The sequence below is a fragment of the Ammospiza caudacuta genome, chromosome 11, assembly GCF_027887145.1.
Source record: "Ammospiza caudacuta isolate bAmmCau1 chromosome 11, bAmmCau1.pri, whole genome shotgun sequence".
In the NCBI taxonomy this organism is placed as follows: Eukaryota; Metazoa; Chordata; class Aves; order Passeriformes; family Passerellidae; genus Ammospiza; species Ammospiza caudacuta.
In genome coordinates this window covers 13,722,353-13,746,007 of record NC_080603.1, presented here as the reverse complement: position 1 = coordinate 13,746,007, position 23,655 = coordinate 13,722,353, and the positions used below count along the sequence as shown (strand labels likewise).

Below are 23,655 nucleotides of genomic sequence, written 5' to 3'. Positions count from 1 at the left end.
CACAGGGCTGGGGGAGAGTTTTTGAAGGCAGTGCTGGTGGGTAGGAAATAATACAGCAGTGTCTGTCAGTGCTTCAGCAACTGGAGCTCTAACAGAATCCTGCCCAGTGTAACATGCAAAGTTGTTTGGGTTTCTAGAACTGTAAAACCCTAAATAATGGCTGTGGAAAGATCCCCTTACACACCTTTGCAGGAATAGTAAGTAATATTTACCCCAGAATCCATGCTGGCCTTAGCTTAATAATCACATTGCATTTTCCTCACCCAGACTTGCCCAGCAGTTTTTGACTGCAGGCTGTTTTTCATTCCCTGTTCCGCATGCTCTATCAGAGTGATAAGCACTATCAAGCCACTGCTACATCCTGATGCTGCACAGTGTGCAGCATCTACATACTTGTAGATTTACCCTGAATCCCAATCAGTTGCTCTTGCTTTTTTACTAATCAGCAGTTTTGTTCTGCCTTCACAAACCCTGGAAATTTAAAGACAGTTTAAGCTTAGTATACAGTTCTCAGGACTGATAAAGCTGCTTGGTTTCAATCACCCAGCACAGAAGTGTTGTAATTTGGCCAAATCCCATATATTTGTCTTATTTACACTTGTATTTAATTTGGTATGTAATGTACGTCACTCAGACAAAAATCATTTGTCCCATGATGTTTTACACACATATTTAAGAATTTTATCTCCTGTAATCCACTGTCACTCTTAGCCCTGTTCCAAAGTCAAAATCATTTAAACTAATATCTCTATCTTTTCTCATCAAAACAATCCATTTTTCATGTATTTACAAAGTAAATTTTTCCATGAGAAAGCAGCCAGCGCATCACAACTGCATTTCCATTTAATGAATTTAATTATCATTCTTTCGCCTCGCCCAGGAAGCATTTAAGGCAATTTTCCATTTAATCATTTCCACTAAAAGCTACAGCAGTAGCTTGGGATTTTAAGGATTATCAAACCTCATCCTGTAGAATGGGAAACTTTGTTAAATGAGACACAACAATGATGACAGGTCCTGTACTGGGAACAGTGTGTCCTGTAACTGGGCATGGGCATTCCTTGGTTAGAGAAGTGACCTCCATGAGATGCACCAAATCAGTCTGTCCTACAGATGTTACTGCCACAAACTGGTCAGGAATGCTATGGTAAAAGTTTCTTTTATACATCCAGCTTGTGCCTGTTTAAGTCTCCTTATCACACCCCAGTGCTAGAAAACTGAAATATATTTATTTAGAAGGTTTTTCTGCCTTCAGGGGAAAGGAAATGAAAACCTGGACAGGGAGTGAAGTAGATCTTGACACATCTGTAGATTTATGCTAGAGGTTCAATCATATATCCTACTGGATCCTATAGGTTTATATCCTAAATCTCAGAAGGAATAAGAAATAACTGCCACCTACTGCCTTCTGCTAGCAATAACTAACCAAATGTTTTGGCAATTCCTAAGCTTAAATGGGGTCTGTCCTTGGCTGCTGTCAGTGAGGAGCATGGATTCAGGATAGAGCCACAGAGCATACACTTACTGCTGTGTGGGTGGGCTTTGTGCAGTGTCAGCTATAGTGAAAGAAGGGAAAAAAGAATTCTACAGAGGGCTTTTTATGTGCTTAAAGCCTGTGAGGATCTCCCTGGTATGTCCAGGTCTGACAGAAAGCATCTTGTACTCTGAATATCTAGAACCTTCTTGGGAGTGGGGACAGGATGTTTTATTGGCATTTTCATTCACTACCTTGAGCTTGTCCAATTGCTCACAACACATTTAAAAGCAGAGGATTAGGGAATTACTTCTCTTGTCCCACCCCTCACACTCCACAAACAGCAATGCCTGATGTTCCACGTGTTTGGTTATTATGAGTCTTTGCCGCAAAGGATTTACCATGAAAATGCTGCACCTTTTGAAGTTGAAGGTGGATATTTTTGGCAACCAACATGGCAGAAATTTTTGGGACCTTTTAGGCCAGTCACTGGCATAAACCCCGAGGCACTAGAATGGACAAGGAACATAGAAATGTAACTTGTCTTTCTTCCCTCTTGTTATCCAAATTCACTCTTCCCCCATTCCCAGAGCTGCCCAGGTCTTTGCCATACACATTTTGAGGCATCAGATAAAAATGTCAAATCTTCTGCACATCATTCTTATTATCATAATTAGCCATAATTAAAGAACAGATACATATTTGATGCACTTTGATATAAAAATAACAAAACTAGAATGAAGAAACAACTGTGTGCTATGGAGAAGAACCAACACCACTGTGTGAAGGAGCTGACTGAAATATTTGTGTTCTACTGGCACTGAATCCATGTGATTCAGTCTGGTGGGGGCTCCCACAAGACAGCAGACTCCTCTGTAGGGCACTGATACTTGTCAAACTCATTATTACAGCTTCAGAAGCCACAAACCTATTAGTAAAACTGTTTAAAATAAAAATACAGTAGCACAATAGTAGGCTTCTGGGGGACCCTGCTCCCACTCTTACTGTATTAAAAACCATTTCTGTCTGGCACACCAGTTAAAGATAACTGTATAAGCAGGAGATAACCTGCTTGCCACAGGGTAAATGTTTTGAAGCTCATGTGCTGCTGACTCATTCTGAATCATATCACCACAAATACTTCCACCTCAAGAAGTTATTTATTGGCTTAGAGGTTTCTGTTTCTGAAAGTTCATCACAGTAGTTTCATGTCACTTTAGGCCTACCTGCAAGCCTGTGCATCAGTTCATTTTTGTTTCCCAGCCAGAAAAACCTGTTTTCATTGAGCAATGACCATCGTTGCACATCAACACTCTTACATCCCTAGAAACAGCAGCTAGCCTGGGTACAGGACATTTTATCATTCACCTCCATCTTTGTTCATCAGAGCAAGGATTCTGCTTAAAAATAAACCCAAACTTGAAATGTTTATTAAAAGTTGGATGTGTTTATTTTCCTGTCTATACAGTTACAGAAATTCTCACACTTTAAGAGGTCTCAATTTTAGATTTCAATTACTGAGGCACAAGATCCAAATCCCAAGATGTAACCACACCCTAATTTAGAAATGCAGAACTTCAGCGTTTTAAAGTTGGTTGATATTCCAAAGTGTTCCCTATTTCTAAGGGAGACAGAACCAAGCCCAGGTAGGCACCTGGAAACTGTCAAGCCTTGGCAATATCCCTTTCTGTCCTAAACACATTTAACTTTTTCATCTAACAATAAATTTTACATTTGAAAACTGCACTAACTTAAATGCCTGCCAAGGGTACCTGGCAATCTTCATTTATAATGCAGGTATGAATTCCTCTTTTCTTTGTTCTTGAGCTACTTGTACCACTGTTTGACTGAGCTAATCCAATAAAAATGCTAAAACTGTTTCAAACATTTTTCTTTATAGTTCATTTCATGCCCTATTTTACAGCAGGCTATTCTCTAATCCAATTTACATTATTCTGAAATCACAAACTGCTCCTAATTACCTTTTAATGATAATACAAGCTAATTTACAGGAAACATCAGGTGCTGCAGTGAAAACCTATTGTAGAAGTTCCTTGCAAATGAGACCATGGGGTTTATGTATTTTGATATGAAATATTAAATGAAAATATTTTCTTGTTTTATGTGTAAAATTCAATACTTAACACTGTAGTTTCAAATGTGAGGCAGAAATGTTGCTGTTTCAGAATCTTTGGAGGAGTTCATTCTGAAATTTATAGAATAGCTGAATTATTCATTAATTAGTTCAGCATGAATAACAACCAGAAGCACGAGTCTGCCTTTATCATATATTGATAGCAGTTAGGATGCAGCAATGTTTATATACTTGGAGAGGGAGTTCAAAACATTATTGGCTCTCACTTTCTTGACCCAAAATAGTTTTCTTGTGAATTTCTCCTGGATCAGACTTGGTTTTTTCCTTTAATCACTCAGATCTCAAAGGTTTGAGGACTTTCCATAGACAGGTCTTTATATTACATTCTTGACTGTCCTGAAAACTATTTCTGAAAGTAGGATTTTTCTGTCATGTGATGTTCTGAAGAAAGCTCATAGAGTTTTCTTCACACATACAATATTCCTGAGGTTGAAAAGATAAAATTATCCTCATATATCCCTCTGTCAATATAATAATAAGGTGATACACAGTGATATTAAATGTTGGCGCATTTGAAGCTTCGAAGGTGAAGAAAACAGATACAAAGTTTTGTTCTGGGTCCACAGCTAATCTGAGACACTTAGTGCTATCAGATGTGGTTAAAGCCATGGATTTAGCAGAGTCTTTAATATTGAAGTCAGACATTTATGTTGATAATGGGATGGGATTAGGGGTCTTAACATTTCAGAATACAAAGCACCCACTCAGCTGAGCACTACAGAGAAACTTCTTGTATTGGAGGCAATTTTCTGAGCTGCAACAGGTTTTCTTGAACTTAAAAAACCCCTAAATGTTTAGACCAGACTAAATTCTTCAGAATGTTGACTTCTTGTAGGTAAAGCAAAACCTTGCATGTTCTGATTGCCAGAATTATGGTAATCATTGGAGTATGTCATTGGTGAAGCGAATTCATTGCTGACTGACTGAAGGAGCCAATCAACCAGTGAACCCAATTTACCCAGCCCTGAGTGACTTTGTGTGTTAGCTCAGGATGTGACAACAGTTGTGTCATCTGAGAACTCCAAGTTATTGACATTTAATTACATTTAGATAGTAGATAATACAATCACTGCCTTTTTTTTCTCTCTGTAAACTAGCTATCTTCAGTCCTTTTTTCCTAATGAAAGTCTCTTGGTGTCACTAATATTTTTTTAGAATGCCACCACCTTCTGCAGAACAGTGAATTAGGAATTTCTAAAATAATTTACATTACTGTACCTGGAAGATCTTATGTCTGCTTTTTCTAGATTTAATTTTCACTGTCATGAGGATATCTGTCTCTGACATACTTTATGTCAGTAATTCATCCCTTTTTCAAAGGTTCTCTCAATTTATGACACTGAGTAAAATAAATCTTGAGGTAATGTTTAAATTTGTGTAGTGCAATAAAATATTAAGTGGCACTATGATTGGGACACAGTACAGTTGACAGTGTTTCATGGCTCATTTACCCAAGTAATTATTACATTTTACTCAGCATTCTGAGATCAAGTGCAGGTTTTTCATTGCAGAGGTTCAGGTTGTTATGCATATAATGCATAATGGCTCTAATTTAAGTGGAACTCAGGAACACAGGATCCTGAAGCTGGGTTATATTCATTAGAGAAGTATTAAAAATACATTAAATTATAGCGTGCAGTCGTGAGTGGTGGTGAATTGCTTTGTATGTCTGTGGTGCACACTGTTGTAAACCTCTAATAGAGTAAGGGCTATTTCAAAGTCAGCTGAAAATAGAGATAAGAAATTAAAAAAAAAACCAAACCATGCAAGACCATTTATTGACAGTTTCCAGTGAAGATTGGTGACCTCAACTAACTTTCATCTCATGTGTGTTCATGCCTTATCCCCCTTTTTTCACTCCTCACTTTTGCTACGCTGTTAGCATTTATCAGCAAAATCTACAACTGTATCTTGAAATTTTGAACATGGGCAAAATGGGGTTTTTTTCCATTTTAAAGGAAAGCATCTTTGTATTTCAATAATTCAACGCATGGTAAAATGTACTACAGAAGACAAACCAAAATAAAATTCATACTGACATGTAGCTATTCTTTACTTTCATGAGGACAAATCCATAGGAAGATATTTTTAGTTAAGCAAAGGCTCAGGCACTGAGGCTTTCTGAGCACTCAGGCCTTCTGCATAATCTTGTTCAAGCCAGTCCTAAAGCCTTGAACACAAATATGGTTGGTCATCCCTTAAGTGAAACAACAGGGCATGACAGCCCTGCCATTTTGAAGCCTCTTTCAGATCTCTTCACTTTTTCTATTACCAGTGGCCTCCAAATTGACTGATATAGAAACCTGGGCTGGATTTTTTCATTTACATTACAACCTGTTTGCTTGATTAACTCTGAACAGCCTTACTTTCCCAAAGCTCTGGTAGCACAGGACTGTCTGAGGAGCTCCCTGTGGACCCAAGGTTGCTGGAACACAGCCTTTCTTTCCCTGTCTCTGCAGTGTAAAGTGTGTTTCTCTCCATTTAGCCTTCCCATCCCAACCTGTGATGTAAGAAGCACACAGAAGATGATCTGTGACTGCCTCCAAAATCTCTGTGATAGATCTTTGGCAGTGCCATTGGGAAAAGCCAAGCCAAGGCTCCCTGAGCACAGCAGGGTACCTGGAGCTGTGTCAGATCTGCTGAAGCTCTGTGAGAGCTGCAGCTCTGTAGCTCTAATGCTCAGCTCTTGGACAGTCACTGTGCCCCAGGTAACTGGGGATGCAGTGATTTGTAAAGCCAGGCTCTTTTCTGATCTCTGTTATTTCTATAGCCAGAGGGGTTTTCTTCTTGTGTGATTTATACAGAATAACTTTAGGTAATGTTAGTATTGCTTTATTGTTACCTGACACACTTCAGTGAGGTTTTCTCATGCTTTGATTAGTGAGAAAATGATTTTTTGGAGAAAAGCCCATGATACTACCCTTTCTAGTGACAAAACTGATTTAAAAGAGAACTAAAAGAAGGAAGTAGTAGCACATAGAGCAATTTGAAATAATGGATCACTGCAGCCAGAGCATTTGATATGAAGAATTCTATTATGTGGAAAAAGTTATAGAAATATATTGGTATGTTAGAAACAGAAAGAGCAAAACAAAGAAACAGATTTTTAATTTTCATCTCTACTATTTGTGTTTTTCAGCATATATTTTAAGTTCTGAAAAATTACTTTTTATTTCTACTGTGGTATCAGTCAATCACTATGATACTTCAGATACAAGTGAGAATAAAATCATCCCCTTTTCCCATTGTTGGTTTATTAATATCACTACTCCTTGTGAAAAAGAAGAAATGTGAAGGAAGAAATTTTTTTTTCATCCTTTACTTGCATGATTACAATCTGTAGCTATGTTCAGCTGGCTTCAAGCTACAAGATAATCATGTCTAGATAGGGCAAAATTCCTTAGGGAGTTAGACTATGAGATAAAAAATTCTCTGCAGGCTAGAAAACATATTTGGCAAGAAAGATGTAAATTACATGTCTCTTCCATGCTACACAGCATAATTGCACAAACACTTTAAATCTGGAATTATGTTTTTAAAACCTTTAACACAATAAAGACCCATGGTGAGATTCAGCAGTGATAATGCAATGAATAACAAAGCTGAAGAAAATGCAACTGCTGATAAAATCATCAGGCAGATGGGGCTATCTGTATTGAGGATACAGGGGATGTGTGTGTGCTGTATATCTTCACTTAGCAGGTTCTGTTACATTCTATTTATGTCCCCTAGAGCTTTAAATTAGGAGGAGATTCTTTTCAAACTGGTAGGTTTCCCCATGTTAGTTTGCATGAGAGGATTTGCAGTTAGTTTTTTGCATGAGTTTGCAGTTAGTTTTCAAAGAAGAAGTAGCCTATAAACTAACCTGCCAATCTGTATTTATTGCCATAATTTTTTCAGTTTGCTCTGTTGCAGAGGGATAGGTGCTGTGATGCCAGGTCCTGCAAGCTGCAGGTGTGGCTGGGATTTTTAGGAGGCAAAGCTCAGCACAGATTTCTTGCCTGACTACACCAGTGAGGCATATTTTTTACCACAAGGGATTTAAAGGATTTTTTTCAATTTGCATCTGTCTCATCTCACATGTACCTAAGGTACCTTCTGCACTGTCATCTTGTCCCCTTCGTGCACTGTTCAGAGCTGCTCCCAGCAGTTCTTTTGGACACCCCTGCAGTCTCACATGCCAGGGGTGCTGCTCCCGGGCTCTGCCCTGGGAACAGCCCAGCCCCTGCTGTGTGCCTGCCTGTTGGGTGTGCTGTGCTCACTGCCTGTTACTCACATGACCTTTCTTGGCCTCCCAGAGGACCAAAACTCCTGCCAGCCTTTCAGCCTCCCTGTCTTGAAGACTCTGGTATCTTTTCCCTTCCCAGTGTGCTCTGATCCTGTTTGTGGCTGCTTGCAATGCTTCTGTCCTTCGCATCTTTTCTGCAGCCTCCCCATTCTGCATCAGACATACCCCACCTCCTCTGCTCCAAAACTACCAATTATCTCTCCTCCACTGGCAGTTTGCTGAAGAGAGGTTTTGCTATTGAGAGCTTTCTGACAAGAGCTTCCCAAAAGCCCCCAAAGCAATTCTGCTCTCTGTTTTCAGATCCCTTAAAACAGATGCTACTAAAGGAAACACTTGCAAACAAACAAACAAAAAAAAAAGCTTCTGTTGAGCTGCATCTAAAGCTCTTCCTGAACACTTAGAAAGTTTTGTGTGTAGTAATTACTCTTTAAAGGCCTTTGGAGATGGCTTTTTTTTCCCCTCTACATGTAAACTGCAGCTAGTCCAGGGATGTCCCAGTCCCAGAGAAGCCTTCCTGGAGAGCAGCTTTATAAACAAACTCACTGGAACCTCCCAGCAGTACACAGACAGCCAGTGTGCTTTCCAAACTCCTTTCCTCAGCATAGCAGAACTGTGCTAGTGAAAAAAAAAAGGACCCTGCACAAATGGAGACTCTTCACCCTCACTTTTTTACACTAACAAGCTTCAAAGTTCCGTCTGGCTTCAAGAATCTAAGGACAACCCAATGCTCAGAATAATTAAAGCCTTGAAGAGTTTTTCTGGTTCTTCAGTGTCTGTTATTTACATCTATTTTTGTTAGTTTTGTCAGTTTAAAGGGGGGTTTTGTGTTGTTGGGCTGAGATTTTGTGTGGTTTGTGTGGGTTACTTGCTGGTTCATACTGGAAATTGTGGTGGTTAATGTTCAGTTTCCCAGAAGAGTCTTACTTCAGCAAGTCAAATATTTATATGGTGTCTCCTCTACTGTGTAATGACATCATTCTATGTAGCATTTTTTCGTGATGAGGCACTTTGTGAGTGCCAGACTTGTGTAATATGGAAAATTCTGAATTCTCATGTGTTTCATTATATTACATTACTGTTTTTCTCTTTTCCTTCTGAAGTGGTAAAATACTTGCTCTAACTTGATGGGCTCCTCCCCAGACTTTAAAAATATGTTTGGGTGTAGAAAATGTCAGAGCCCCTGCAGCAAAGCTAAAATGCATTTTATTCTTTTGTTTTCTTACTTTATGACAGTTCCAAGTCTATGACAAATCAGTTATTCACATTTTCTGAGGAACCAAACCATTACTAAGTCCAACTGAGAAGTTTTCACAACATTTAATTACTGATCAATTTAGCTGCGATTTGTTTCTAAAGTATAATGTTTCTAATAATCTGCTTTCTGATCACAAAAATACATTGCTGAATTTGAAGATTTATTCATGACAAAAAGAAGTTATAAGGAAGTAAAACAATTCCAAATCAACTCCCTGCTCTGTATTTAGTCTATGTAGCTTCTAGAACAGACATAAATACCTAGATGCAAAAAAAAAAAAATGCATTGTTTGGCTTTGTCACCTAGCAGAATTTGAGACACACAAAGCTAGAGAGACAGAGGGAAAAGAATTTGACTTCAAAGTGTAGGCTTAAGGTCAGATTTCCATCACCCAGGATAGGACCCCTGGTGCCTGGTACCACATCCCACTGTCACATCCGTGCACATTCCAGTTGCCTAATTTAATGAAGAATGGCTCATTATGAGCAAGGTGGAGCAGCTTGTAGGAGCTGGGACCCTGTTTGGCATCTGAGTGCAGGAAAAATAAGTGGGGTGAAGCAAGGTTTGGCTCTCAGGCTCACATGTCCTGCTCTGTCAGAAGAGAATGAAAGGGACTGTAAAGTGGAGCCACCTCTTTTTCCTGCAGCTCTGGGCTTTGTGAGAGTCAGGATGTCCCTGCAGTTCTCACTGCAGACAGGCCATTCATCAGTTTGTGAATCCCAGAGGATCCCTAGACAAGCAGGACATGCTGGACACACACAGTGCTGGACAAACCCCCAAAAACCTCCTGGGAGTTGAGAGGTTTTGTGGACCAAAGTGCAGCAGGGACCTGAGGCAGCAGCTCTGAGGACTCACATTTTCAACAGAAGTCTCCTCTCCTAAGTCCTTGCCCAGCTCTGTGCCTCATTATTTTTGTTCCACAGAATCCTCCCCACTGCTTCATCTGGGGAGAATGAAGGGACACTATCTCCTGTGGTAAATACACTGCTCTAAATGATGCACAGTTCACAGTATAAATGCAAAATCCAGGCTCTTACTCTATAAAATTATCAGGTAAGGACCATTTAGAACACAGATCTCACATTTTAAGAGGCAAAAATTTTACCAAGGTATTTGTAATACAGGTTTTTAAAAAAATGTTTTCAAAAAGTGTATAAAATTGTTTTGCAGTATTATTTTAAAATTAAGATTTTCAAAGCCACATTGAAAATTGGAGTTACACTGATTTGCCACCCAAGTTCTGTTTCCTTTACACTGCCCTGAAGATCTCAGTTCTGAAATTCTAAAACAATGAAAAATAGAATTTAGCATTCTCTATTAGTGAAAAAGATGATTTCACAGACAGGAATTGGAAATAGAAGTGCTATCTACTCAACAGATTCAGAGCTTCTTATGTTGGCTCTATTGGTGTCAATAGCCTGCTCTGTGTCAGCAGTGAGCTCTGGGTGGGAACATGTTCCCATGGGACAGGAACATTCCATAGGAAATTCAGAGTCACTGATGCTTTGATTTATTTACAGCTCACTAATATAAATTTCATAAATTTTTTAACATATATTAAATGGATATTTGGTTAATAAGCAATCTGATTTACTGAAATTTGGTGTGAATTTGCTAAAATGATACTAAATGTGTCAAATTAAATAACAGCAGCTCTAAAAATCAATAAGACTTTTTTTTTTACCCCAATTCTACTTTATAATAGCAGTAGTACCATCAGTGCAGAACATTTCCTTGGGATTCATGTCTTGCTGTCTTTGGGGTGTGCTTTCCTTCTTGTGTTTCCAGCAAGAACAGCTGTTGGGTACTACTGGATGATGTGTAATATCATTACCATTGGGAGCTCAGGTATCCACTGGGATCCATCTTTTCAATATGTAGAATTATCAGTACTAAATTTGCCAAATAGTAAGAACTTCCTTTTATTTACTATTTTTAAAATATTTTTAAATGAGGGAGAAGAGTATCTCTGGTCTAACCTGCAAGTAGGTTTAGACAATTATTTCTAAAAGACCTGGCTGTGCTCACTTCCATTACTGTGGCTTTGGATACAGTTGAAAACTGGGAGAGCAGCACCACAGTCAGGTTTTGAAGGACTCATTCCTTAGAGCTGACAAAATTTTCTGGGGATAAGAAGACTAAGTTCACTGCAAGGTCTTGAGCCATTATTCCTTGGGAAGGGAGAGAAAGTGAGCTCATCAATCAAGGAGACCCAGAGCTGCTAACAGTGGTGTAGGGTGATTGCTGGTGAGCTGTTTGCTAGAGAACTTCTGTAAATATAGACACAAATACTCAGGGCCACTGGGGAAGGCTGTGCTGACCTCTCTGCTTCTCTCCTTGTGCAACGCAGCGAGCTTGGTGCATTATCTGAAAGCCATTTGTAATTAACTCTCGGGCTGTTTGTTAATTGTGCTTTATCTGTCCCTCAGGTCAGTGCTCATGAGAATTCAGGAGCTCCTTAGGAGGAAAGCTGAGGGCAAAGCCTAGCTCAGGATGAGCATGCATGGAACTTGTTTAAATGATTGGTTTAGAGCCTGGAGTTAGAAGAGCACAATTGTCAATCTGTGTGTTTATGGAACAGGCATTGAATGCAATGGGGTTTCTTATTAACTAGACTGAACATGAATAATAACTGTAAAAATCTGCAACAGGTTCTAACAACAAGTGAATCTCTTTTTTCCAAGTTTTTTCAAGATTCTAATTGGAATGCACATCTCAGAGAGCACTGTCTAGTTACATAAACCAGAGATAACATTTCCTGTCAAACTAGTGAGGCTGTAGCAGTGCATTTTGAAATGTGACTTTGTTGGCTCACTGTCCCTGTTAGTTGTTAAATATGCCCACTTAGAGACCTTTTGTGGAACTTTGAGTGCTGCTAACATTTAAAAGCTGATAGAATAACAAATTCATTTGGAAATACAGAGCAAGCCACAGAGCTGATAGTACAACTGCCTTTGTTTGAATGTTCTACATTAGACAAATTCATCTTAATAATGTCTTCCTAAGCTTACCTTATCTTCCCTTTTGAAAAATAAACAGCCCAAACCATTGTTCTTTGCTAACAGCAGATGAAAATTACCCAGAAAACCTTTGATTTGGAGTTGTCTCTGACATTTCAGTACAATATTTGACAGCTGAACAGGAAATAGAATTTTTATATGATACCAGTTTATGTTCCGTATTCATGTGATACATTTATTGAAAAGAAGCTGAAGAGAATAAGAACCTGTTTAATACTTTAAATTAAACATAAATATTGCATTCTCTGTCTGAATACCAGTCTTATCCTTGCCCTGACAGGTTGATAATGTATGGCTTTGTGAAGGCTATGGTACACATTGGCCAGTTAAAGCAATGGGAATTCCACTTCACTGACTGTTTATTTTTTGGATCGCTGATGTCTGCCACAGATCCAGGTAACCATTTCAAATAAATTACTTTTTTAAAAGTCAGAAGAGTAAATAAGAACTGTAGATGCCATAGAAATGTTTTAAGTCTCTGTTCTTGGGGTTTTTTCCTTCCCTTAGCTGTTAAATACCTGGTATTTTGATAATCATAAGTCAATAAAAGTCCAAGTCAGCTCCTGAAATTCCTTGCGGGTTTTTAGTAGCTGGTTTTCCTAGGTTGAGATCACAAACTTTATAATTAAGGTTACTTAAAAGATTGGGAAAATGTTCTCTGATCTTCAGGACACCACCTGTTGCTTGCTGATATGAGAACTGCTGGAGCCTCACAGATAATAATCACAACCTCCCATCCATGTGTGACCTAACCCCCTTTAAAGATATGGGGAATGGAGCATTCCAATTTGGCCATAGAAATACTGTTTATGTGATATCAATGTTCAGGATAAATACAACTCAAAAAACCAGATACCAAGAAATTGACTTGAATTTGCAGATGTGAGATTTAAAGCCCAAAGTTACAGTAAATAGCAAAGGCTGGGAAGCAGAATCAGTCAATTTTGGAATCAAAGAATTACAGAATCATTAGGATTTGGAGGGATGTCTGGAGGACTAGAAGACCTACCTTCTAATTAAAACAGTCTAATCTCAAAGCTATCCTAGCTTTCATAGATCTGTCCAGGTTTTGTTATGTTGAAACTGTCAATAAGAGTACTCAGATATTAAAAGTATTGCTATTTGCAGCTGTGGGAACACAGTAAAGGAGAAGGTGAACAGATATTTTTTCGAGGTTATCTGCTAAGACAAAATACAAAAACTGCAAGGGTGCAATGGATTTTTGCAAAATTTTCAGCTGACCTGTTATAGGAGACAGAACAGAGAACATTTTGTGATGTATGTGAAATTCTGCATTAGTGTTTAAAAACTACCCTTGAGCAGCTTCTCTGAGAGACTTAGGAATAAAGTTTTCAAATTCCTGCCTTTTAAAAGAAATGCGAAAAAGCAATATTGTTCTACACATTTTTCCAGTCTTTAAATGAAGTCTCAATATTTAACAAAATATTTTGGGCTTGTGATTTATCATTCTGACAGCTTAAAAATACAGTATAAAAACAGTTTGTTTCTACAAAGCCCGTTGTTGCAAGGTTACTGTAAAAGCTGCATGAAATTGTTGTTCTCAAATTAATCCACACATCCAATATGCTGCCACTTCTTCAGTCACCCAGCCATATTAATAAGATTCAGCACATGATTGAAGCCTATCCTCAGAGCAAGAGAAAAACACAGAAGTTGGAAGCACAAGGAAAACCTAGGAAAATAAACTGCTTATAGAATAAAAGCATCCTTACAATTTCCAAGTCTATTTCTTGATAGTGCTATGAATAGGGTTTTGCAGCTGGCTTAGTTTCTTTTCCCATTTCCCAGTCCAAGAGTATTTAGTTTCACAAATGTTGACTTATGATGAGTAATGTATAAGACAAATGCACTGATTTTGATTATAAGAGTATTAAATCACCACTGATTAATCTAGAACAATCAAAAGGGAAAAAAATCAACAAAACAGAAGCTCCTCTTACAAGGATTACTTTTCCCTTTGGCTTAAAAAGCTAAAGCTGTAGTTGAAAAACTATTTTTATTGTGACAAACTGTCATTGATTAATATTGTTTCTAATTACTTCCCTGCTTATATAGTCTGTGCACATCCAAGACTTTTTTAATGTTCAGTCTTGCTCCCTCTGCTATCAATTCACAATATTCTAAGTTGTTTCATGTGTTCACTAATCTTGTCCATAAATTTCAACCCCTCAAAGACTTAAGAGAATTTTGTTTTTCGTTAATTAAATGGTTGACACTGCTGAAAATATTTCATTATGGTTTAGGATTTGCTAGTGAATTATAATCTCAAGTGTGTAAAGAGCTCACTGGCATTCCAAAATCAGTTCAAATATGGCTCCCTAGTGAACTGATACATATTAGGGCATAAAATAATCAGTGTAAAGACTTTATCTGTGATAACTAGGGTTCATTTGGCGTTTTTTTTAAGAAAATTTTAGCAAAATGTTGTTAGTGTTATCAACAATTAATTGGTTTTAAGATGAAATAATAAATTTCTGTCAGATTTGCTACATGATTTTTCATTTAATTCTTCACTGTGTAGGATTATGAACTAATTTCAAAAAGAGACTTAATTTCCCTTGGCTATGGAAAGCAATTAAGTCTCAAAAGATGCTTAAAACGGATTTGTTGACTTGACAGAAGTTGGTTTGATTGAGCTCCTTATTTGTGATAATAAAGATGACTGGTAGGTGTTTACATGTTAAACAAAGATTTTTAATCTCAAGGTAGTAAACAAACATATGCCAGGTAAAATTTTCTAGTATTTCTAAGAAGGAAATAATATCACAGCACTCTGCAGGTTTTAGTTCTGAAGTTTATCTGAAGATTTTCAATCTAGGTATTTTGGCATAAAAATAATTTAGAATTGCTCTTATGTGCTGTGTGTTCTCTTCTATAGAAAACTAACACTTGAACTAAGATTAAGAAATTAATTTAGGACTGGATATACTTGGGCCCGTGTTTTCCATTATAGCCTGTGATCCTTAAATATCAACAATACTTTGTGATGCCTCAAAAGACTTTCATGTCTCTAGAAAGGACAGTTAGAAACTTCAGGGACAAAACAAGGTCACTCTTGACCAAATAATTCATCTTAGAGAGAACATCTCCTTCGAATAATTTATCATTTTCAGTGGAGAAAGTTTCTGATTTTAAGACTTCAGGTGAGAGGTTAAATTTTAAGAAATAGAATTTCTAAATTCCGAAATTATTCCTTCATTATTCTTGATTTAAAACATGACACCAGCATTTACATGTTTCTTTATTCTGATCAATTGGCATAATTCATCACATTGTCAAGGAAATCATGTCTTATTGTTTCATCTGCATAAACCAGCACAGATTTCCCTGTTTCACTGTTGGAAGGGTTGCCTTGTGTTAGCACTGGGATTTGGTTTCTGATGTGCCCTGACTCTGGGAGTGGTTTTGGGCTCCCTTCAGAGGTGGCGGGGCAGTTCCTGGCTGTGCTCTGTGCTCACACAGGTGCCCCTGCTCGGGAAGGGACTGGGGAGCCCCAGCTCTGGGTGCCCCTCAGAGAGCTCAGTGCCACTGCCCCTCAGAGAGCTCACAGTGACACTGCCCCTCAGAGACCTCAGTGACACTGCCCCTCAGAGAGCTCAGTGCCACTGCCCCTCAGAGAGCTCACAGTGCCACTGCCCCTCAGAGAGCTCACAGTGACACTGCCCCGCAGAGACCTCAGTGACACTGCCCCTCAGAGAGCTCAGTGACACTGCCCCTCAGAGAGCTCACAGTGCCACTGCCCCTCAGAGAGCTCAGTGCCACTGCCCCTCAGAGAGCTCACAGTGACACTGCCCCTCAGAGACCTCAGTGACACTGCCCCTCAGAGAGCTCAGTGACACTGCCCCTCAGAGAGCTCAGTGCCACTGCCCCTCAGAGAGCTCACAGTGACACTGCCCCTCAGAGAGCTCAGTGACACTGCCCCTCAGAGAGCTCAGTGCCACTGCCCCTCAGAGAGCTCACAGTGACACTGCCCCTCAGAGAGCTCACAGTGCCACTGCCCCTCAGAGAGCTCAGTGACACTGCCCCTCAGAGAGCTCACAGTGACACTGCCCCTCAGAGAGCTCAGTGACACTGCCCCTCAGAGAGCTCAGTGACACTGCCCCTCAGAGAGCTCAGTGCCACTGCCCCTCAGAGAGCTCACAGTGACACTGCCCCTCAGAGAGCTCACAGTGCCACTGCCCCTCAGAGACCTCACAGTGCCACTGCCCCTCAGAGAGCTCAGTGACACTGCCCCTCAGAGACCTCAGTGACACTGCCCCTCAGAGAGCTCAGAGTGCCACTGCCCCTCAGAGAGCTCAGTGACACTGCCCCTCAGAGAGCTCAGAGTGCCACTGCCCCTCAGAGAGCTCAGTGACACTGCCCCTCAGAGAGCTCAGAGTGCCACTGCCCCTCAGAGAGCTCACAGTGACACTGCCCCTCAGAGAGCTCAGTGACACTGCCCCTCAGAGAGCTCAGAGTGACACTGCCCCTCAGAGAGCTCAGTGCCACTGCCCCTCAGAGAGCTCAGTGACACTGCCCCTCAGAGACCTCAGTGACACTGCCCCTCAGAGAGCTCAGAGTGACACTGCCCATCAGAGACCTCACAGTGGCACTGCCACAGGGCTTGGTGGCCCAGCTGCACAGTGACACTGGCACATGGCTTGGTGGCCCAGCTGTCCCTGTGGCTCTAATGGGACAATAAACAGCACAAGACCTGGCACAGTGGGGTAGGACAGGACCTCTGCCCCAGCCACCAAAAATACACAAACAGCACAACTCTGGGCAGCCTCCAGGGCTGCTGCTAGTAACACCTTCTGGGCAACCACCTTCCCATCCAAAGACATACCTTTAGCCCTTTCTTTTCTTTTCTTTTCGAATTTTTGACGTTTCAAGTATAGAAAACTGATTTACCTTCAGAGGGTTTGCTGAAGCACAGCTATTTCTGAACTATATGAACTCCCTTACCTTTAGTCACATTGACAATCACAAGGCTCTTCCCTTTTTGAAGTTACTATGGTTACAGCTGAACTGGAGCTGTGGGTTGCACTGCTCTTGTTATTGATAAAATTGGATATTTATCAGAAAGAGCAGTTTCTGTTTCTCATAAAATCGAAGGATTTTGCATTAAGAAGCATAACGTATAAATACAACAAGGTAATGCATTTCAAACACTATGTAAGATGGTTTATAAATGTGTTTTAAATTAAAATATATGTCCTCTTTCATCTTTTTCACCACTGAACTAATCTGTGAGGGCTGTGACTTACTAATAGGGAAAGGAGTCTATAATTCAAATTGGAAACTTTATTTTTAGACAAAGTCAATAGGAAATAAAAGTTAGATTTCTCTAATCTTATTTTCTTCTCATTTGATACTGCACTCCTAAAAGAATTTAGGCCCATGAGCTATGAAAGACATTAATAGCTCTAGTCAGAAGACTGAGGTACAATAATACCAGTACTTTATATAATGCTGTAATTTATTTTTTGTTTCCCTATTCTTTTAAAAGTAACAGCAAAGTAACACTGCATACAGTTAGCATAGGGATTGTTGTCATTCGGTGATATTTCAGTTATAGATACTTTTTACAGGCGTCTCTAACAAGCCAGTTTGTTTCTACATTTGTCCAAAGACACCTTTCACAAAGCAGCTCCACAAACACTTCTTATGACTTGGGTACAACTGAAATCATCTTGGGCTTAGCATGTGACAGATGTTACCTCAGCCCATGAAGTCAGGGAAGAAGTGAATCAGACTTTTGTTGGCATAAATAAAATCTGTGAAAATCTTAGATGCCTCACTATTTCCTGCTTCCCATCACTGAATTTTAACTGAAGTTCACAACCCCTTCTGAGTCAGCAGCTCTGGCACACGTTATTTCTGTTGGTGTCGGTTTTCCACTGCCACAAAAGGTGTTGGTGCTCCCCCAATGACCTGACCTTCCAGCCACTTCTTTACCCACCTCTTTTTCTGTCCTCATTTGCTTACACTGAAACAAGAGATGCTGAGTACTTTAATGAAAAGTAGTTGGTATCCTTGTAATACATGTTGTATCTAATGAATTGTATGAGTCTTTAAGTAGTTACCACACAAAAACCAAGCCCTACTCACTGCTGCTCTGCAGTGCCTTCAGAAAGCCAGGGGCCAAGCTGACTGCAGTGCAACATCTACAAACTTGACTTAGATATCAAAGTTCTCACAGACTGGACATGTTACTGTAGTGTAGGATTATTTTTAAATTATTTCCCTTGAGTTTTAAAGTCATCTGTTTGACAAAACATGATGTGACTTCCTTGGACATGATGACTATTCCTAGAGCATTATTCTGTCCAGAGGTAACTTAAATTAACTTTCTTCCATAGCAGAGCAGCACATCCCCTTTGATGTGGCCATTCTGACCCATGCCCAGAGATTCTCATAATAAATGAAGGCAAATGTGGTTATGGGGAAGTGCCCAGACAGTGGTGGTCAAAACAAGGTGAAAATGTGTCCTGGAGCTCTTAAAAGGGTGGATGTGCTAAGGATCCTGCAGACCTAAAGATCCTGTTCTTGTGCAGACACTATTTCTAATTTTCATTAATGAGTTGGCTAATGCAACGGAGGGTGTTTCTTTATGGTACAATATTCTGCTGAAAGGAGATTGCAAACACTTTGAAAGGCATGGTTAGAATTCAGTATGATTGCTGTAATGATTTAAAATAGACAAGGATAAACGCTACTTGAAAAAAAAGCATCTTCATAGACAGCATAGACAGAAGTGAGCATTCACTTCTGAAAACAATTTCAAGTTTACAACCTATGAAAATGAGTCATGAGTACCAATACATAGCAAAAAAAAAAAGGAAAACAGGATTTATTAACGTGTTCTACAGCATTTTCTCCTTTTATTTCTTGACAGCGAGTGTCAACTGCATTACTGGGACATGGTTTTAGGCACTGTATTTCAGGGAAGATATGAGCTGATTAGAGGGCAAGAAAACATTACTAAAGGAGGAGATTGAATGAAGTGAGTCATTTAGGGAGGAGACGTCTGAAATGAGTCTTTGAATAGACAAATTCTGCTGAAAGAAAATCAGAATAAATATGACAAATTTTTGTCTCTCATTAGGCTAGGAATGGAAATTGCAGACTTGAAAAGCAGGAGGGGAGATTTGGGTTAGACATGATTCAGGAATAATTGCATTTATAAATGATATGAATACTGAAGAGCAAGTTAGACTCCCTTGAGTTTCATGCAACCAGCATCATTTCAGTTCTTTGAAAACAAATCAGACAAATGTCTGTCAGCAGAGGTGGGGCTGAAGTTTGCTCTGCCTTGGGCCAGACAAGAGAGGGACAGAGCAGAGACCAGGACCCTTCAGTCAGGGACAGGTAAAGAAAATCCAATAACCTCCCCTGGAAATGGGAAAACATTTGAAATGGAAGATATTTTCTGAGAACTGGGTGAACTGGGGAGTTTCTCCCAGAAGAGGCAACTGATGCGTTACTGTGTTGCTTGATTTATTATTTTGCTTTCATTTGAAAATATTAAAGTAACATTTTGGGGGTAGAGTTGGAAGAGAAACAAGAAGAGAAAGTTGTTTATTTAGGAGGCAGGAGGAAGGAGAGGAATGTGTACGCATCCGTCTAATTGCCTTGGCCTGCTCCACACACACCCCAGCAGTACACTGACTTTGATTGCTGTTTTCTTTGCCTTCTATCAGTATCACAGAGACTATTAACAAGAGCCCAAACTAATTAGCTAATAAGCAAAAGCTGAAAGTGGCAAATAGTTTTAGAAAACAAGTCTGTTTTTATGCCAATGACATTAGAGAGCAGGAGACCAAACTGAGTCCACATTTAGCACATTAAGTCAGCATTGCTAATCAGGCAAAAACCTGAATATAGATGTTGGTGAACCAAGAAAATATCTTTTGTCAATAAAGCTTCTGCCTACACCTTTGAGCTATTCTGGGCAAAGAACTCTTTTTCTAGTTTAAATTATAACTGCAGTGGGAGTAGATGGGTAAGGTTACCAGGATGGTTAAATATAACTAGCTAATTTAAATATAGCTATATCAGCAAATGTTCAGCTACACACCTCTCCTAAATTGTCTTCTGTAGAATAACACTTCCAAAATTCTTCAGAGATAACACATCAACAGAGATCACTTTAACATAAAATCTCACAGGAGAACTGAGAATTTATTTGGGGTTTATAAACTGATTTTGAGATTACATAGATACTTAAGTGCCATTTAGAACACCTTCGCAGCAATGCTTTGAAAGTTCCAAGAAATATCATTAAGACAAAGCATAATCAGCTGGTCATGCTCTTGTATGAATTATCAGCAGTCATGTGAATGTAAAAGTATATTGTTTTTATTTCTAAAATGTCAGATGTGAACATGGCATCCCAGAGGCACTCCTAATCTTTAGGATTCCTGGGCTATAAGGACTGAGTCAATTGCACAATTATGTACTAGAATGAGCACCAGTGAAGCACTGAGTTACCATGTGACTTTTAACCAGACAAGTAATTGGGAGTCTTTACATTAAATTCTGTTTGAAATTAGAAAGTTCTGCTTTGTCTATGCAAAGAGAAGATAATAAGAATTCAAATAAGACATACCAAGAACACCGCCTTCTTCAGCTGGAGTTTTTGAAATGCAAAATAGACCATAGGAAGGACTGTGATCCCCTGTCTGCAGGGAGGAGGGAAAAACAGAGAAGACCTAAGGTAATATCTACAGGATTTAATTACCTGAATAGGAACCAAATACTAATACTCCTGGTGATGTGTGTCTAAATAATTTGCTCACCTTCAATTTAAATTCACCACACTGTATTTTTTCTATTGCACTGGTGAACTGAAAATCAAATATAGGGTATAAGTCAGGGAGAACGAAGGAACTTAAACTACTGGTATGCTGAAGGAACCTTAGAATGCGTTGTAGGTGTCAAATATCCTGGTCTGGGTCAGAGGCTTCCTGGGTACCATGAGCCACATCCTTGCTGAGCGTGGGGCAGGACAGGGTGGGCATGCTGCACATCCCTTAGTGGACACGTGTAACAGATGGGTAATTGTTATTATATCCTTCTTAAAACAGGTAGACCCCTACTCATCACACACAAAATCCACAGCAAACCCAACTCTTTTCAGCACCCTTATTCCTCTGTGGTCACAAGATCGCAGTGCTTCATGCACAGTGACCATGCTGTGACATTTTCATTTCTGTAGGATTCTCTGTGTGAGAGGGAAAGCTTCTTCCTAACTCAGCTGCAGCAGCAAAACTCATAGACATAATTAATTTAAGGATCTCATATTTTCCAGTTGATCCTTCTTAACTCATTGTTATCCACTTAGGCAATTGCTCTTAGGCAATATATAGGACTGGGCTTCCCAAACCTGCATTCTAACATTGCTTTATTTCTTGAACTGCCAGAGGAACATGAAAATTCCAACTCACTTTGCTTTCTTTCCATGCAGTGACAGTCCTTGCTATTTTCCATGAGCTGAATGTGGATACAGATTTGTACACACTCCTGTTTGGAGAGAGTGTCCTAAATGATGCTGTGGCTATCGTGCTGACACAGTAAGTTACACCCGCCTCCATGCTTTACCTGGGGAGATCATTAAAGCTTTTCTCACTGGTGCCATTCTCACTGATATGGTTTGTTCAAGTACAGCTATATCATTTGAAGGTTTTGTTACAGAGATGTAGTTTTAGAATTTTTCTTGGTTTGTTAACACTAGAATTCCAATACTGCTCATAGCAACTGCATATCCAGAATGCCATTTTAGTTCATGTTCTTTAATCCAGAAAGCAGTACATTCTGTAAAATGTGAACTTAATTTATTACCATTTCTTTCCTCATCTAAACAAGGTATCTTGGAAAAAAAATGCTAAATGAACATTTAGGACATAGAGCAACTATAAAATTCAAGACAGGTTCTTTTTATTTTTTGCAATTATTATTTCCCAATATTAAAACCACAAAGTGGTACATAGTATCTGTTTATCGACATCTGTCTGTGGAAGCTGGCAGAGCTTCAGCTGATAATATTATCTTAAATTTATATATAGCTTTTTTATTCTCAGGAATCCTCAAACAGATCACAAATGATGGTCCAAAATCACACAAGTATGTGCTGTCCTAAAAATATAGATGCTAAGTACATGATTAATGGGATCTCAAGTTTACTCCACTCTACATGCATTATATGCTTCCCAAAGTTTTGCCAGAAATACAAATAATCCTCTCAGATAATCTTAAAAGTAACAGAACTGCAAAGTCAAATTCACTTCTCCACGATGTTTGAAGGTGCTTCACAGTAAGCCTCAATTCAGTGCCAACTTTCTCCTTAAAACATGGTTCCTTGAACAAGGATTTATCCTATCCCTCAGAGTTACAGTGTTTACAGTAGTTAAAAGATGAGCTTAATATTTTTTCTGAAACCCCATGAAGTTTCAACTGATAATAATTGCTGCAAAAAGACTCAAACTTGTTTCACAGTACAAAAAAGAACTAGCATTCCTATTTAGTTTATCACTCTCCAATTATCAGTCTAGTAACCTTCACCTACACTGAACTCCTCCCAGAGTTTCCAGAGCAAGAGCAATGTTTTCAGGTGCTGCTGAGTGTCTGAGCACAGCAGCCCAGGGTTAGATACAGCCCAGGGTTAGATACAGCATGGCTGTCACATCCCGGGCCTGGGGCTGGAATGTGTCACCTGGAGAGCTCTGGTACCCCAGATAATAAAATGCACAAAAGGAAAAGTAAGCAAACACCAGACAACTCGGTGAGAGAGCCACCGAACAGCACTGAAGCAGCTATTAGAATTGGGAAGAGGTGTGTAGGTGGCAATGTCTGAGATTTTTATCTCCCTCCCTTGGCGTGGTTTAATAACAGCCAAGACATTTTCAGCTCATTGAGGCTCCTCCTCTGTTAGTGCAAGGTTCCCACAGAGGAACAGTGGGGCTCCAAGCAGCTCAAGGAACCCAGAGTGTTTGAAATCTCTCTAGTTTTCTGTCACCCTGATGCCAAAGCACACAGATCTCCCAAAGGAGCAACTCAACTGCAGAGCAAATCTAAAAGGAAAAGTCCCATCAGATTCCAGTTCCATCAGTATTCCAGTACATGATTCATGAATTTCTAAGCTCTGCTCTTCCCAGTACTCAAGGCTAGGTTATGCACCTCAGCCTATCTACTCCTCATGTTTTCTTTGCTGTTACATGGGTGATTACAAATCTTTAGTATAGAATCTCTTGTTGCTGGAAAATTTTTTTGTGATTGTTGTGATTTTTTAATATATTCACTGTGACCAATTCTTTGATTTCTAAAGTAATTTGCAGAGACTGAAGAGAATACATGGCATCATCAGTTTCACATTTCATTACTCTCTGGCTTAAATAATCAGATTCTGCACAAATACAATACTTCTGCAACCCAATATAATCTTCCTGTAGCATTTTAAGTAAA

At 39.4% G+C, this 23,655-nt stretch overlaps 1 protein-coding gene across 1 annotated transcript in view; it reads left to right on the top strand.

The window, feature by feature from the left end:
• The window catches only part of SLC9A9 (solute carrier family 9 member A9), a 174,276-nt gene that overhangs the window by 26,253 nt on the left and 124,368 nt on the right, over positions 1–23,655 (top strand). The window contains exons 5-6 of the mRNA XM_058812182.1: positions 12,473–12,588; positions 21,662–21,767. Coding sequence (XP_058668165.1) covers positions 12,473–12,588; positions 21,662–21,767 — 222 coding nt within the window. The remainder of the gene's footprint in view (positions 1–12,472; positions 12,589–21,661; positions 21,768–23,655) is intronic.